General features: G+C 43.8%; 1 protein-coding gene across 1 annotated transcript in view; it reads left to right on the forward strand.

Annotated features, from left to right (window-relative positions):
* NCOA3 (nuclear receptor coactivator 3) overlaps positions 1-6,622 on the forward strand; it is a gene marked incomplete in the record, with an annotated part of 50,533 nt that extends 43,911 nt beyond the window's left edge. Inside the window, 2 exon segments of the mRNA XM_077460606.1 lie at positions 90-228; positions 2,535-6,622. Of these exon segments, the coding sequence (XP_077316732.1) occupies positions 90-228; positions 2,535-2,546 (151 nt within the window).
* Positions 6,623-18,200: the final 11,578 nt, after the last annotated feature.

Consider the following 18,200-nt stretch of genomic DNA (forward strand, 5'->3'; position numbering starts at 1 on the left):
AGAATGCCTTTACAACCACTTTGTTGCGTTATTAGCTTTTGGATGGTGATAAATCCCGGTTATTGATGGCAGCCATTGTGTCTTTGCAGCTCGTTCCCGCAGCAGTACAGCCACCAGGGCAATCCAGGCACCTACAACATGATGCACATGAACAGTAATGGAAGCCACATGGGGCAGATGGCGATGAACGCCTTGCCCATGTCGGGCATGCCGATGGCACCGGACCAGGTGATTGGCATTCCATACAACTACCAGGACTAATCTGGCTGTATGACACGTGTCTTTCCTAACACCCTTCCTCCATCTGCACCTTTTTTGTTACTCTTTGGGGTCAATTCACAAAAGCATTATAATTTTACCGCTTGAACTCCGGAACATATTACTCCCCTTCATGACCAGGCCATTTTTTTTTAATATTCAGCACTTCTTTACTTTAACTGACGATTGCGCGGTCGTGCGATGCAGTACCCAAATAAAACTTGTGTCCTTTTTTTTTGCCACAAATTGAGCTTTTGGTGGTATTTGATCACCTGCATTTTTCGTTTTTTTGCACTATAAACAAAAAAAACCTGACCGTTTAACCACTTAAGGACCAGGCCTCTTTTTCAGACTTGGTGTTTACATGTTTAAAACTGTTTTTTTTGCTAGAAAATTACTTAGAACTCCCAAACATTTTATATTGTTTTTTTTCTAACACCCTAGAGAATAAAATGGCGGTCATTGAAATACTTTTTTTTACACCGTATTTGCGCAGCGGTCTTACAAGCACACTTTTTTTTGAAAAAATGCACTTTTTTGAATAAAAAAAATAAGACAACAGTAAAATTAGCCCAATTTTTTTTTTATATTGTGAAAGATAATGGTACGCCAAGTAAATTGATTCCCAACATGTCACGCTTCAAAATTGCGCCCGCTCGTGGAATGGCGTCAAACTTTTAGCCTCAAAAATCTCCATAAGCGACATTAAAAAAATTCTACAGGTTGCATTTTTTGCGTTACAGAGGAGGGTCTAGGGCTAGAATTATTGCTCTCGCTCTACCGATCGCGGCAATACCTCACATGTGTGGTTTGACCACCGTTTTCATATGCGCGCGCTACTCACGTATGCGCTCGCTTCTGTGCACAAGCTCGTCGTGACGGGGTGTTTTTAAAAAAAAAAAAAATTTTTTTCTTATTTATTTTAATTTATTTTATTTATTTTTACACTGTTTTAAAAAAAAAAAAAAAAAATGGATCACTTTTATTCCTATTACAAGGAATGTAAACATCCCTTGTAATAGAAAAAAGCATGACAGGTCCTCTTAAATATGAGATCTGGGGTCAAAAAGTCCTCAGATCTCATATTTGGGCTAAAATGCAAAAAAAAAAAAGAAAATCTGACATTTAAAAAAAAAAAAATACCTTTTAAGAGGTATGGGTGGAAGTGATGTTTTGACGTCGCTTCCGCCCTCCTATGGTATAGAGACGAGTGGGGGCCATCTTAGCCTCACTTGTCTCTATGCCCAGCTAGGAAGAGGACCCGATCGCCTCCACCGCTACTGACGGCTCCGGTAAGCGGCGGGAGGGTCGGCGGGAGGGGGGGTGGCACCTCTCCCGCCGCCGATAGCGGTGATCTCGCGGCGAATCCGCCGCGGAGACCACTGTTATCGTACAGCCGACCGCCGCCTGAAGAGATGGATATCTCGGTTGTGGCAGCAGCTGCTGCCGTTACCGAGATATCCCTCTTCAAAAAAAGGACGTACATCCCCATGAGGCGGTCCACAAGTGGTTAAAAAACAAAAAAAAAAAACATAATTTTTTACTTTCTGCTATAAAACATATCCAAAAAAAATCTAATTTTTTCCTTTTAAGTTTTTAGACCAATATGTATTCTGCTACATATTTTTGATTTAAAAATAAAATCCCAATATGCGTATATTGATTTGTTTAGCGTGTTTAACGTTATAGCATCTACTATATATTTTTAGCATTTATTTTATTTATTTTTACTAGTTGCGGCAAACAGTAACTTATAGCGCCACTGCGATACTGCGGCGGACAATCGGACACTAGCTGACACTTTTGATACTTTGTCACGTGACCAAAATGCCTGCCTCCCAGCGTCTGAAACATTTTAAAGTACCGGGAGGCACCGGGGTTAATATTGACTCACTTTGCATATAGCAGTGCTGCTTCGCTCGTATCTAAGACTACCCTCTCCACGGGGTGACCACACCACTGTGCAAATTCACTGTAGAACAGTGTTGTCACCCTTTTTACAGGAAGCTGAAAAGTAATGGCTCTACTGGCAGCATCAGTAGGAAATATGGGATGTGGGAACACAATAAAAAAAGAACTGCTGCGTTGTTGTTCGTAACATACTGCACCATATATGTATGTGTGTTTTTTTTTTTTTTTTTTTTTTTTTATGTGGGTTTTTTTTTTTTTATTATTTATGTTTTTATTACTCGGAATTCCACTAACTTGCTGGTTGAAGTTTTTTTACATTTTCTTTAAATTAACTTAATCCGTTTCTTGTCTTCCCCCCTCTGTAGAAGTACTGCTGACGTCGCTCGGCCGCAATGGAGGAAAATGTGCACTATAGAGGATAAATTTCTATAAAAAAAAATAAAAAAAAATTCTATTTCTGCAGCAAGTTACGTCTTGCTTTGGCCTTACCAAGGACATCAGCTCTTTTGTTCCTGTCTCGGAAAGGAGGGCCTGTCGGAGAAAGCTGGGCCTGGACTTTGGGCGTCAGGAACGTTTGATGTACGTCCACAGGACAGACAAAACGGTCGCCGGCTGCTTTGGTGCTCAGAGACGCAAGATGTGAATCGGGTGGTAACATTTTCATTCATAAGCTGGTCTGACAGCTTTAAGCAACTTGGGAAACTTTTTTTTTTTTTTTTTTCTCGTTTCTTTATCCCAAAGCACCTAAAAAAAACAAAAAAACATTTCTAAGTGAAACCTTAAGATTAAAGTTTGCTTATTTTTTACGTTGTGTTCAGAGTTAGTATTCCTATAAAGCTTTGTGACTTTTTTGGCTCAAGTACAGTTTAGATGAGAGAATGTGTCAATAACCGTGTGCAGTAGTTTTGCACTTTACGACTGTTGAGAACAGCCTGGAAGTTTCCGGCTTCATTGTCTGAGAATGAGATTGCAATAGCCCCACCCTGAGATTCCCCCCTCCATTCTGTATAAATAGCACGAGCAGGCATTGAACTTGTCTAGCCCCCTTCCCTTCACCACAGTGTAAACTTTTTGTATATATGATCTTTATTAATGTATATGATTTTTTTTTTTTTCTAGGTCAGTGTTCCTGGTTTTTATTTTTCTCAGAGCTTTTAAAGCTGTATATTTAACCCTGTGTCTGCCATGGGTTTACAGCAACTCCTTTCTATGTTTTGGCAATAGATTGGCTAATTCCTGCGGGGGGCCCATTATGACTTTGTATCCTAATAATATTAGAATTGCTCTCTTTCCTGAGTCTAAGAAAGCCATGACCCTCACAGGTTTTTTGGAGAATGTTTGTTTTATTTCTTGGGGAGTACATGGCTTGACTTTTATGGAAATTGGATAATGGGCTAAGAGATGCCCCCATTACAGCCCCCTTAGAGTTACATTAAGAGCTAAGATTCCCTGTTCCAGCTCCGTTTTAGGGCCCATTCACATTATCGCATTGCGATAATGTATGTTGCTGTGCTGCATGCCCATTTTTGACTTACTGTGGTGTGTTGGGCAGCCCCTTCAAATGAATAGGCTGTCCTAACTTACGTAAAGCACCACACAGGACCGGGCTGGTGTAAATGAGCCCTTAATGTTAGAATTGCTCTCCTTCCTGAGTTTAAGGAAGCCATGACCCACACAGTTTTTGTTTTTGGAGAATGTTTTATTTCTTGGGGAGTACATGGGTTGACTTTTATGGAAAATGGATATGGACTAAGACACCCCCGTTACAGCCCCTTTAAAGTTACATTAGGAGCTAAGATTCCCTGCCCCTTCTCCATCTCCCTTTTAGGGCCCATTCACACTATCGCATTGCGATAATGTATGTTGCAGTGCTGCATGCCCATTTTATTGACCTACTGTGGTGTGTTGGACAGCCCCTTCAAATGAATAGGCTGCCATAACTTACATCAGGTGCATGTAACGCACCCCAGAGGACCGGGCTGGTGTAAATGAGCCCTTTGGGACCCTTTTATATTTTAGTTCATGACGGTTAGCACAGATGTTCTGAAATGTTTTATTATAGCAATATCTGCGTGTTGTTAAATCTCTGCTTTGTTCTAAGTTCTTTTGTTCTTGTTTATTCAGTTTTCTGAAAATTTCTTCCTAAGCCTTCCTCATCCAAATCAAACAGTTAATAGATTGGTAATTTTTCTGAACTCTATGGATAAGTACAGATAATTCTTCATGAATATAAAATAAACACCTTTAAATATCAATTCAAGATTTTGCAGAAGCAGAGTATTAGATGTTGCCTCCAGATTCTGTACTCCATTATGTAGAAAAGAAGGTGCCTGTGGTTTCTGCATCCTCCATAGTGGCATCTTGTTGACTAGAGTCCTCACTTATTTTAAGTAATGAGATTCTGGTAGAAGTTCAAGAAGGTTTGCACCACTCCAAGTTCTCAGAACCTTAGCTGTACCATGTGCCAGCTTCTAGGAGCTTGTCCTACTCTACAAACATGGAAAAGCAGAAAACGAAGCTGTGCTCTGTAGGCATAACACCATTACATTTATTTAATGTATCAGGCTTCCAAAATGGTCTCTCTAAGCCACGCCCCCCCTTGACGCATTTCACCCCGATTCAAAGATACAAATAAGTCAAACCAGGGTGAAATGCATCAAGGGGTTGTGGCTTAGGGTGGGGACCATGTCTCAAATCTTACACTAAATAAAAGCTATAGTTTGATGCCTACAGAGTGCTGCTTCGTTTTCTGCCTTGCTATCAGGGTGATTTCAATCTTCCAATTGGCAGTTATATTGCCACAAAAGCCCCTCTCGCCCCAGTCCTAAGATTGCTGTATCTGGTGGTAGTTTAGATTTCTGTTTTCCTCCCTCTAGCAAATTGGACTAGTTTATATTTTTATTTCAAAAATTCATCCTGCACATGGGGTTTAGGCATGCCTGAATCCCATCGAGAGCAAGAAAGAGATGGATGATGGCCATGGCTGTAGCCCGTCTACGGCAGGGGTGACCATGGCTTTGGCCCGTCTACGGCAGGGGTGACCCTGGCTTTGGCCTGTCTACGGCAGGGGTGGCCTTGGCTGCGGCCCGTCTACGGCAGGCGTGGCCTTGGCTGCGGCCCGTCTACGGCAGGCGTGGCCTTGGCTGCGGCCCGTCTACGGCAGGCGTGGCCTTGGCTGCGGCCCGTCTACGGCAGGCGTGGCCTTGGCTGCGGCCCGTCTACGGCAGGCGTGGCCTTGGCTGCGGCCCGTCTACGGCAGGTGTGGCCTTGGCTGCGGCCCGTCTACGGCAGGCGTGGCCTTGGCTGCGGCCCGTCTACGGCAGGCGTGGCCTTGGCTGTGGCAGGAATGGCCATGACTTTAGCCCATCTACAGCAAGAAAGAGATGCAAAGCTAGCTAATGTTCATACTTCTGTAGTCGCAGCAAACCAACCCTGAATGCAGTTAGCCCGGCAGCCATTGAGCAGGGACCAATTTTATATAAGTAGAAAATTTGTCAGATTTTGGGTGTTCGATATAATCTGTAACATCTGCAGGGCCTTATTGATGTGGAATTATCTGTACTTACTGACTTTCAAATTTTCGGCTTTCCAGACGGTTTTTTGTTTCACGTTCTGGACAAACCGATTCAGATCTGTTCTTTTCCCCGTTCTAACAAAGTTCTTTTCTTAGTGCTTTTCCAAAGTTAACAAATGAATGTTACTTTTGTGCTGCTTTTAGTATACACGGAATGTAAGAACGGCACGGACGTCGGCCATCTGCCGCCCCGTGCTGGTAAAAAAAAATGTGAGACAGGACATAAGCTAGATCGGTTCCAACACTTCCCCAACATTAAAAAAATAAAAATAATTGTTGGATATTCAAACTTATCCCCCCCCCCCCCCCCCCCCAAAAAAAAAAGGCTAATTTCCAAATCCTGCTAAACTTTTATTCTTTAGCTTATCTGGATTTCTTAGAGTATTTTCTTGAAATTTTACACTTTGAATTGGCACTAATTTTGAGACAATCTTTGCCATTTTAATTCTGCCAGTTTTGGGCGACTCTTTGTGCGGTGTACGTAGTCTTCCTTTTACTACTTTCCATCTGCATTTAGTAGAGTTTTTATGTGGCGCACCTCTGTGGCTGTCGAATATCCCCACCCTTCCCCCCGGTGTTCAATTCCTCCCGATATGTGTCTGGAGGAGCACCTGTCTATCGAGCAATAATCTGTTCCTCCCGTGCCTTCCCACTGGACTCGGCCCCCGTTTGTACCGCCAAAGCGGCCTGCTGAGGTGCTTCACCTCCGCCATTTAAAGCTGTTCGGAAATTGTCTTTTACAGAACCGCTAATTGTGTGCAAGTCAATGTGTCTGCAACACAGGAATGAAGCCTGTCTGTTATTCTCTGTAATAATCTGTACAATTGTATATTTTACATTGGTGTGTAATAAAAGGCTTAGTGTCTGGTTTTCAGTCTATTAAGAGACCTCTTATTCATTTTTTTTTGTCTTCCGAGACCATCTTGGTTAAATGTCCTTCTGGGCTTTGTGCCTGAACGTCGTCGATGAGCGTGGATATGTGCAGTTTGTGTCTCAAGGACGAGGGTGCCTAAAACAATTAAAATGGTACCAATCCAAACCTGTTGTCAGTCGGATCAGCATGTGAATAGACTGGTGAAAGGCAGACAGAATCTGCTTTTCAGCACCCAGTAGACTTCAACAAAATGGTGGCCGTCTCCACACTGACGCTGACTCCCTGTTGCATAAATGTAAGCCCCAAAAAGGGCGAAGCATAAAACCAGGGAACACAGCAATAAAAATCTGACAAGAAATCTAGTCTTTGCAAATCCCCCCCCACCAAAAAAAAAGTTGTGGTTCCAGACAAGAAAAATAATCCAATCTCAGAATTAATTACAACCACCAACAGTCTTCAACAAAATGGTGGCCGTTTGCACCCAGACACTGATTCCCTGCTGCATAAACATAATGAGATGGATAAAAGATGGTATTATCTCCTGTGCTGCACATGTAGAGCACTCCCCAGATGCATTTTGCCCTTTTTCGGGGCTTGCATTTATGCAACAGGGAGTCAGTGTCCGTGTCCACCATTTTGTTGAAGACTGTTTGGTGGTTGTAATTAATTCTGAGATGGGTTTTATTTTTCTTGTCTGGAACCATAACTTTTTTTTTTGAGGGGGGGGGGGGGGGGGGTCGCTATTTGGAAAGTGCGGAAAGACTCAATTCCTTCTCACATTTTTATTACGGTGTTCCCTGGTTTTGATCTGTCCTGTTCACCACTTCCTTTGGGACTGTAAGCAAATCCAACATTTTTTTAAGTTGAAACTGGACCAGGAATAGAGGGGAGATCTGCTCTTCAGGCAACCTACACGGAGAAATTTCCTCTTCCTGTTGTGTTTTATAATACAGGAAGTTAACCTTTTACTGGTCACGTAACACATATGTGCATCAGCAAAGAGGGTGGGCTTTAGGGACCACGTGCCGCACATATGCGCAGAGTTTACTGTTGGTGTCAATCTCGGTTGCCCAAGCCGTGAGGCGCTCCAGCGTTTGCAGAACTACAAGTCCCATGAGGCATTACAAGCATGACTCCCTAAGGCAGAGGCATGATGGAATTTGTAGTTCCACAACAGCTGGAGGGCCACGGGTTGAGCACCCATGGTGTAAATCGGTGTTTCTCAACCCTGTCTTCAAGTGCCCCCAACAGGCCATGTTTTGGGAATTTCTCTTAGCTAAAATGGCTGGCCAAAATACCAAGCCATTGACTCTGATTTAAAGCCACCTGTGCAAGCTGCAAACATGGCCTGTTGGGGGGGTACTTGAGGACAGGGTTGAGGAACCACTGGTGTAAATGAGCTGGTTCCTGGGCCGGCGGCTTCTACACTCCAGATGATCTCCACGGTGTCCTTGTAGTGTGATGTAAAAAGGCTTGAAATTGAAACTCCACACCACTGCTAAGAGGTCCAGAAACTTTATTCCATTAAAGGTTAGGGGTACCATTCCAAAAGTGTCCAATGTGCTTCAGGGGTCTAAGTGACCTCCTTCCTCAGGGCTTGACTGAACCGTGAATAAACTAGAAGTGAACTGGACCTACAATGGTGTTTTTTTTTCCAATGTGAATTAAAAGTACAGGTTTAATCGGCAGCTTGTGCGGTAGCCAAGACCTGATGAAGGGGGCACTTAGACCACCCCCCCCGAAACATGTTGGTTACTCTGAATTGTACCCCTGACCTTTAATTGAATAAAGTTGTTTCTGGACCTCTTAGTGGTCCTTCAATTTCAACTCTTTTTACATCACGTTTCCACAACACATGCCGAAAACAAACCAAAAAATTACTGGTTTTATTCTTTGTGTATTTTATCAAAAGAAAAATGTTTTATCTTTCCATCTACCTTTTTTACATTTTACTTTGTTTTGCCCTTCTTGCTCCCGCGAGTTGTCTTTTATAATGCCCCACACATCAGCAATCGGCTTGAGGAGGGAAAGTCAGCGCTGTTAACCAATCAGAGCGTTAGGGGCTCGATTGGTGCTGTCGGTCTTTATGAAGATACAAGCGGGTGGGAGCAGAGCGATTGAGTCATCGTTGTGTTATTGCTTTATCAGTTCATTCCCTTAAGACCCCTATATGTACAGATCATCTGTGATTGGTCGCATCTTGTTGCATTTCATGGAGCGTTACACTTGTTTTCTTTTTGTATCCCAGAGGATCTCCAGTGTATTTGTTGTGTGATGTAAAAACACTTGAAATTGAAGCTCCACACCACTGCTGAGAAGTCCAGAAACAACTTTATTCCATTAAAGGACAGGGGTACCATTCCAAAAGTGTCCAACGTGCTTCAGGGGTCTAAGTGGCCCCCTTCCTCAGGGCTTGACTGAATAAACCAGAAGTGAACTGGACCTACAATGGTATTTTTTCTGATGTGAATTAAAAGCACAGGCTTAAAGAGGAAGTAAACCCTGATGGGTGTTACTTCCTCTTTCCTTCCCTGCAAAGGTAAAGCATAATGGACTACTATGCATCGCATCGCATAGTAGTCCATTATGTGTCACTTACCTGACACAGGAGCCAGCGAAGTCACCGCTGTCCCCTGTAGTCCGGAGCATCCATCTTCTTGGTGGGTCTCGCTGCTCCGCCGCTGTCATTCAGCGAAGCCGCGATGACGTCACTCCCGCGCATGTGCACGGAAGCCAACACTCGCGGCATATCGCCGCGGCGCGCTCCACAGAACTACAAGACAGCGGTGCCTGTCTTTCGGCAAATATCTCTTAAACCGCGTAGGTTTAGGAGATATTTCTTGGACCTACAGGTAAGCCTTAATCTAGGCTTACCTTTAGGTCAAATTGGTTTGTAAGGGTTTACAACCACTTTGAGCCTCGTACATACACGATCAGATTTTCCGTAGCCAAAGCGCCAGACTTTTGTCTGAAGGGGCGTGTGCCGTGAAAATGTTTTGCCTACAAACGGTACACAATTTGTCGGCCAACAAACACCAACGTAGTGACGTACGACGTGGAATTTCAGCTCCTGAGCGCCGCCCTTTGGGCACCTTCTGCTAATGTGTTTGGTGAGCAATGATTCCGAGCATGCGTGTTTTGTACTTTTGTGTGACGGACTTCTGACAACAGACCTTTGTCCGCTGAAAATGTACAAGCCTACTATCCAACATTTGTCGGCAGGAAAGTTTGGCCAAAAATTGTCTGATGGAGCGTTCTAACGGTTGGATTTTAGGCAAACAGCCTGCCATCATACAATTCCTGGACGAAAATCCAATCGTGTGTATGAGGCTTAAATCGGCAGCTTGTTTGGCAGCCAAGACCCGATGAAGGGGGCACTTAGACCTTCGAATTGTACCCCTGACCTTTAATGGAATAAAGCTGTTTCTGGACCTCTTACTGGTCCTTCAATTTCAGCTCTTTTTACATCACATTTCTACAACAGGACATACCCTGTTTCCCCTAAAATAAGACCTAGTGTGATTGTCGGTGATAGCTGCAATAAAAGCCCTACCCCCCAAATAAGCCCTAGTTCCTTGTAGGTCTTCTTTTCAGGGTAGGGCTTATTTTTGAGGAAACAGAGTAGGGCTTATTTGGGTGGTAGGGCTTATATTGCAGCCAACACCGACAATCACGCTAGGTCTTATTTTAGGGGAAACAGGGTAGATGCTGAAAAAAAAATTTACTACTTTTATCCTTTGTATATTTTATCAAAAGAAAAATGTTTTCGCTTTTCGTTTACCTTTTTACATTTTGCTGTTCTTGCTTCTGCGAGCTGTCTATATAATGCCCCACACAGCGACAATTGGATTGAGGAGGGAAAGTCAGCGCTGTGAACCAATCAGAGCATTAGGGGCTGCCGGTCTAACTTTCTGAAGATACAAGCAGGTGTGAGCGGAGCGATTGAATCAGCATGGAAGCATACATCGTCTATCTGTCATTATATCGGTTCATACCTCCATCCTACCTTTTGTCTGCTGTTCTCATGACCTCAAATGCTTGAATACTGAGGCCAAAAAAAAACACTAAGTGTCTACTTTTGGAATAAGAAAAAGAAGAAAAGCTGCGCTAACCTCAAAATCCCAAAGTGAAAAGGATATATGTATATACAAAACCAAAGGTAAGAAGCAAACAAAGGCTTCAAATATTATACTTATGAAATCACTTCAACATATAATACATATGTGTGTACATATATGTGCAACACTAACTTTCTGAAGTGAAACATGATTACGTGTTATTAATGTATCAAAAAAAAAAGAAGAAAGAAAGGACCACTGTGTAATGAAAAACCAATAAAAAGATCAAATGAAAAACGAGCAATAGCTCAAAACAAAATGTACAAAAAAAAGAATGAAAAACAAAATAAAAAATAATTTAAGCAGTGTCAACACTAAATAACGTCCGTATAATTATGATTAAAGAATGTATATCTTATTATTAGTGTAAATTGTCCATATAGTTAATCAACCACCAGTGATGAATCTTCATGTGAATGACTGAATTGAAACACACAATTCTTTTCTCTCCAGAAGTGCAATGTGCTCTTTACCATCACCAAATATATAGATTGGCTTCTTACCAACTTGAAGCGACCTCCCCCCGTTACAGAGGGTCACAACAGGGGAAGTGAGATTAAATGGGCATTCAGGTTATTGTACCACTTGGTCAATCCCAGATCCTCCTCAAGATGGGGCTACAGCTGTCTTTACCATCACTCCATATATCACTCCCAGCTCAGCATAATGTCATATAGGGAAAACATAGGCTCCAGATAGTGTAAAACCAACGACTTTGAATTCACAATTCAAAATAAATGCACTTACATAAAAGAGTTTAACAGCAGGCTCGATAAGAAGTGTGCGCCGGCTGGACAGACGCCAAAAAACCAACCTGTCCTTCCTGGTGTATGACAAGCGAACACAACTGGGGTGACGTCAACACGTCGCTCCGCCCTGCGCGTTTCGTAATAACTTACGTCGTCCGGGGGCACGGGTGGCGTGCGACGTCACCCCATTTATACCCAACCCTATACCCAAGCCTCATTCCGGGTCGGTGGCCATTTTAGATGTGAATTCAACAATAAACATCACATGATCACAGGCCAAGCCTCGCTCCCAGTTTGCAGCTATCTTACGTGTGTATGTCACAACATACATCATGTGATCGCGGGCCAAGCCTCGCTCTCAAACAGCGGCCATAATGAAAATTTTATCTCCCCAATTCACCTAGCAGGTGTGTATCCTATGGGGGAACAGCAGAAGGTTAAAAAGAAAAACAAGCCTCACTCCCGATGGACAGCCATCGTTTGTGGTTCCCTCAGCTTTGAGGTCAACCCTGAACACAACTGATTAAAGGAATGTTTCCTCATCACCCCAGAATGTGCTATTTATATATGTTGCGGGATGTCCATGGCTGCCAAGCTTCACTCAGTGGTTTGAGCACACTCTCTTTGAGGCCTCGATCGCTGCTCTGCGTGAATTATTGCCACCCAATTCACACTGGAGTCTTGCACCCTTCCATCACCATACTTATCCTCTGAGTTATTTCTGCTCAGATCTCTCAGGGAGTCCAGCTTGATTTTACACGCCCTTGGTCCTGTTCTTATTCTCTGAGCCATTTACATCTGACCAATCCACTCAGAGATTTGAACTTGGGTCTACACTGCCCTGGTCATGGTTCTTATCCACTGAGCTGTTCACCTTGGCTTAAAAAGCTATAGGTTCCTTCTCCTATTTCAGGATGACTAAGACAGCACCCATAAATAAAGCTATAGACTAGAAACCTGCCGGGAGCTGACCAACTGGCTTGTGGCTCACTGATATCACAATGTCTAAATCAGACGTCTCCTCCACCCTGGTAGGTGGCTCTGAGGGTTAGTTGTCAGCCGGGGCCCCCCACAGAGATTTTGGAGTCGCAGGTTCAAGGCTTGGTGTCTCTTTATTTGCAGCAGATTAATACCTGAACTATGAGAACGAACACATTGGTGTCTGAGTGCAGGTGATGGCTCAGAGAGTAAGGATTCAGACTGGTGTGATGGAAACAGGAGTTCTAATCCCTCTGGTGGAGGTTGGAGAGTTCCAGGTGCAGTGCCTGAGCCCGCCTGAATACAATGGTTTGGAGGGTGTCCTAATGCTTTTGACAATATAGTGTATTCTCTATTCTGCATGGTGGGAATATTCTCCTCTAATTTTGGATGATGGGACTTGGCGTGTGTCTGTTTTTGCTCGTACCCGATGTATAGGAAATAGGAGGATGAGAACATTGGCTGGCAGATCCTCGTGACTCAGGTAGTTGGTGCGCCTGTATTCTGGGGTAAGTTCCGCAGATGTGTGATGGAATCCCGGGGCTGGCAGCTCGTTATTTCTTTTGTATTGTACAATGTGGGTGATGACACTGAGAACCATCTGAATCAAACATCTCCTTCAGCCAGGTAGGTGGCTCTGAGGGTTAGTCATCAGCCAGTGACCCCACAGAAGTTTTGGAGTCGCAGGTTGAAGGCTTTGTGTCTCTTTATTTGCAGCAGATTAATACCTGAACTATGAGAAGGAACACCTTGGTGTCTGAGTGCAGGTGATGGCTCAGAGAGTAAGGACTCAGACTGGTGTGAAGGAGATGTGAGTTCTAATCCCTCTGGTGGAGGTTGGGGTGTTCCAGGTGCTGTGGAATGCCTGAGCCCCCTGTTGGTTGGAAGAGGTTAGTGGTAATGTTTCAAGTACTATGGCCCACCAGTAGAAGGTTTAAGCTTCTGTGTTGGCCCAGATATTGTGAGAAATTGTAGAGATTTTGGAGTTGAAGGTTTTGTGTCTCTTTATGTATTTGCAGCAGATTAATACCTGAACTGTCTGAGTGCAGGTGATGGCTCAGAGAAAAAGTACTCAGCCTGGTGTGATGGAGACATGAGTTCACATCCCTCTGGTGGAGGTTGAGGTTATGGGCAGTCCATGGGACCCCTGTTGATGGTAGATGGGGGATGTTTCAAGCCCACCCCTATGTCATTCAGCTTTGTTATAATATCAGTAAACTGTGGAAAATGTCACAGTTGGCAACCTATTACAGTACCAAGCTTATGTTCACTGAGCTCCAGAGAGCGACCCATTCCTCCACAAATGTCTGTAGAAGCCGTCTGCATGCCAAGGTGCTGATTTTCTACACCGGGGCCATGGAAGGGATTCAAACGCCTGCATACAATGGTTTGGAGGGTGTCCTAATGCTTTTGACAATATAGTGTATTCTCTATTCTGCATGGTGGGAATATTCTCCTCTAATTTTGGATGATGGGACTTGGCGTGTGTCCTCTGTTTTTGCTCGTACCCGATGTATAGGAAATAGGAGGATGAGACATTGGCTGGCAGATCCTTGTGGCTCAGGTGGTTGGTGCGCCTGTATTCTGGGGTTAGTTCTGGAGATGTGTGATGGAATCCCGGGGCTGGCAGCTCATTATTTCCTTTGTATTGTACAATGTGGGTGATGACACTGAGAACCATCTGAATCAGACTTCTCCTCCAGCCAGGTAGGTGGCTCTGAGGGTTAGTCATCAGCCAGTGACCCACCAGAGGTTTTGGAGTTGCAGGTTCAAGGCTTGGTCTCTCTTTATTTATTTGTAGCAGATTAATACCTGAACTATGAGAACGAACACTGTCCTGTCTGAGTGCAGGTGATGGCTCAGAGAGTAAGGACTCAGACTGGTGAGATGGAGACATGAGTTCAAAGCCCTCTGGTTCTAGGTGCTGTGGAGTGCCTGAGCTCCTCTGTTGGTTGGAAGAGAGTAGTGGTAATGTTTCAAGACCATTACTATGTCCCACCAGTAGAAGGTTTAAGGTTCTGTGTTTGCCCAGATATTGGGGGATCCTTTTGAGAAAAAGTGAAAATTTTTGCTAAGTATAGGTTTTTGAAATGGGCTGCCCCGGTAAGACAGCCCATTTTATTTATATATGTTGCAGTGATGTCACAGACCATGGACGGAAGAAGCAGGGGATGTCCACAACCTAACGTGATGCCCACACATGTTACAGGCCTGTGGGGACCTGGGACTGGAGCAGACTGGTGGGTTGTCCATGGCCTCCAAGCTTTCACTCAGCAATTCGAGCATGGGGTCTGCAGGATATGATTGTGGGTCTACGATCCTTCCATCACTGAGTGATTCACACCCATCCAATTCACTCAGAGATCTGAACTTGAGTCAATTCTGCCTCTGTCAGTGATTCCTTCTGCCCAATTCACTCAGAAACTTGACCTGGGGACTATGGGATTTGAACTCAAGTCCATGGCGCCCTGGTTGCTGCTCTTATCCACTGAGCTACTCGCCTCTGCTCGGTGACTTGTGTGTTCGTTCTACTATTTCAAGAATAAACAAAGTCACAAAGGAGTATAAAATAATTTAAATAGCATGAGCTGAGACTTGAACCTGAAATGTTGAGGTTATTGCTGGGCCTCCAGCTGCCTGCTAAACCCCCTACACCAGAGCAAATCTCAGACTGGGCAGGTGGCCCCTGAACATCAAGGCTTAGCAAATCAAGACTTATTAAACAAAATGTGATCTCTACGAAATAAAAAGGTCTGCGATATACATGCCAATATTTTTACAATCCATCTAACCCAGGTGAACGAGAAGTGGGACTTAGAATATTTTCTTTTCTGGGTTGGGTTCTGAGGCCTCCATGGCCTCCAAGCTTCCACTCAGTGATTTAAGCATGAGGCCTGCAGGATTTGAGTGATTTATGGCCATCAAATTCACTCAGAGACTTGGCAGGGGGTCTACAGGATTCAAACTCAAGTCTTTGGCGCCCTAGTTACTGCTCTTATCCACTGAGCTACTCACCTCTGCTCAATAATTGGAGTGGTTTTTTTTTCTATTTCAGGAGTAAAGAACTCATAAAGGTCAAAGCAGAGAGTCGAACCTGCAACTCCAACGTAGTTACTTTGTCACTGGCTGTTTAGACCCCACTACTCCAGGACAAAGCTCTGACTTTGGTGTTTACCAGCCAGCCCCTTTATCATCAAGACTTAATAAATCACAATTAAGTAAAAAAATATATATCTATGTGATTGTTGAGTTCTACAAATACAAATTAGGCTGTGATATATTTTTAACAACTTGTCTCCGTCAGGTGGGTGATGAGTATGACTTTAATGGTTTTATTAGTCAGTCCTTTGGCTGTAATTTGATCAATGATCTCTATGAGGCATGGTTGATACTGGCCGTGTTTAAGAAGTAGCCTTAGATCCGTGGTAGGTTATAGATTTTTTTTCCAGGATTTGAGGCTATGAATGAGACTCATCGTTCTCAGACTCAACTGACCCCTGATTCCCATTATGTAATGTAAGTGGTTACACGGGGAGAGGCCTTGGATCCATGATAGGCAAATAAAGATGTCACCTAGGTTTTGGGGAATGGATGAGACTCATCGTTCTCAGACTCAATCACTAATTACCAATGTTGACTCCTGGTGGACTAAGTCTTAGAGTGGCCTAAAATGGCAGCCATGGATGGAGCCATGGAAGACCATTACCAAGGTTCAGGGAAATGGATGAGCCTCATCGTTCTCAATCTTAATGAAGTTTCTTGTCATGGTAGGGCTTTGGAGATTGAGGTATGGACCCTGATGTTCAAAGTTACTTTGTGCTCACAGTAGATGTCTTTAATGCCATTCTCCTTCTTATATCAGAAGATGATGATGATATTGATGATGATGATGATGATGATGATTGGCTGGCTGTAGAGCACCAGTTGTGGATGCCAAGGTTGGGAAGAATTGATGATGATGATGATGATGATGATATTGGATGATGATGATTGGCTGGCTGTAGAGCGCCAGTTGTGGATGCCAAGGTTGGGAAGAATTGATGATGATATTGGATGATGATGATGATTGGCTGGCTGTAGAGCGCCAGTTGTGGATGCCAAGGTTGGGAAGAATTGATGATGATATTGGATGATATTGATGATGATGATGATTGGCTGGCTGTAGAGCGCCAGTTGTGGATGCCAAGGTTGGGAAGAATTGATGATGATATTGGATGATATTGATGATGATGATGATTGGCTGGCTGTAGAGCGCCAGTTGTGGATGCCAAGGTTGGGAAGAATTGATGATGATATTGGATGATATTGATGATGATGATGATTGGCTGGCTGTAGAGCGCCAGTTGTGGATGCCAAGGTTGGGAAGAATTGATGATGCCAAAAAACACTTACTTTGGCTGAGATCTGGCTCAGGTGGTCAGAAACCAGTCCTAGCCATAGAGGTCAGTGTTTGGAGTTGCAGCTTCTGGACCCAGTAATTGAATTAGAACTGTAAGATACAGGAGGATCACCCATTTTCTTCAGTAACATAAAGGGAATCTGCCATAATTGTGATGGAGGCTAACATCTACTTTTGAGAATATTAGTTCCCTGGCTGCCATGCTGATGCTTTGGACGTTGACTGAGCTGCTGCCCTGGAACGTGTAGAGAGATACACGGCACTAATGTGCAGAAACCATTGCAGATTTGCAGTGATCATAACAGTTTTCAAAGTCTTGAACCATCCCTGACTTAGTGAAATAAAAAGTACCAGAAAAGGCATGGTCCCAGTAACTCTTCCTCCTCCTCTTTTTTTTCCATTCGAGGTAAATAATGGATTCCAAGCAGAAGCACTTTGCTGTCACTGAGGTTTTGATGAAGGAGGAGGGGTGCAGGCCGTCCAGCATCCACAGAATGTTTACAGAGATGAACCCATTTGAACTTCTTCATCCATCCGCACACATTGTTTGTGTCAGTGGGGTCCTCTCTGTAAACATTCTGTAGCCTTCTGTGGATGCGGGACAGTCTGCACCCCTCCTTCATCAAAAACTCGGTGACAGCAAAGTGCTTCTGCTTACAATCCAATATTTACCTGAAATGAAAAAGAAGCGTTACTTTACCAACCGCTAACATTTGAATGACCTATGCAAGTTAATTAAAAAAAAAAGTTATCATTTTTGCAATCCTTTCAGGACAACCTGAGCGCTGGATCAGCTTCATACAGTAATACAGCGCTGTATTCTGGCAGCAGGACAGGGACTTTGTGCTGTTCCTGGAACAAGTTCAAGTCATGCTCAGCCATTCACAGGAAGCCTTGTGTTTTATGAATGCATGTAAGGCTCTTACTGATTGGTTGAGAGCATGACCAATCAGAAGAAGCCTTGTTTTTGTGAATGGCTGAGAAGCACTTGATTTTGTTCCAGGAATAGGATTGGCAGGTCTCCATCCCACTTCCGAGAACCAGTGCTGTATACTGTATGGAGCTGATGATGCATCCAGTGCTCCTAGCAGGTGAGTTTGAAAAAAAAGACACAAGTCCAACCCATGTGTGTGATTATATGTCAGTATTACATTGTATATCCCTGTATGTTGCGGTCGAAAAATCATCCATTTAGACCAGGAGTGGGTAACCTGGGGGTCCTCCAGCTGTTGTGGAACTACATTTCCCATGAGGCATTGCAAGTCTGGCAGTTTACAATTACTCCAAGAGGCGTGATGATCAGGTGAGTGATTTTGATGAAGGCGCATTAATACTTGGC

The sequence above is a fragment of the Lithobates pipiens genome, unplaced genomic scaffold (assembly GCF_037356315.1).
Source record: "Lithobates pipiens isolate NorthernLeopardFrog02 unplaced genomic scaffold, aLitPip1_a1.2 Scaffold_28, whole genome shotgun sequence".
Taxonomy (NCBI): domain Eukaryota; kingdom Metazoa; phylum Chordata; class Amphibia; order Anura; family Ranidae; genus Lithobates; species Lithobates pipiens.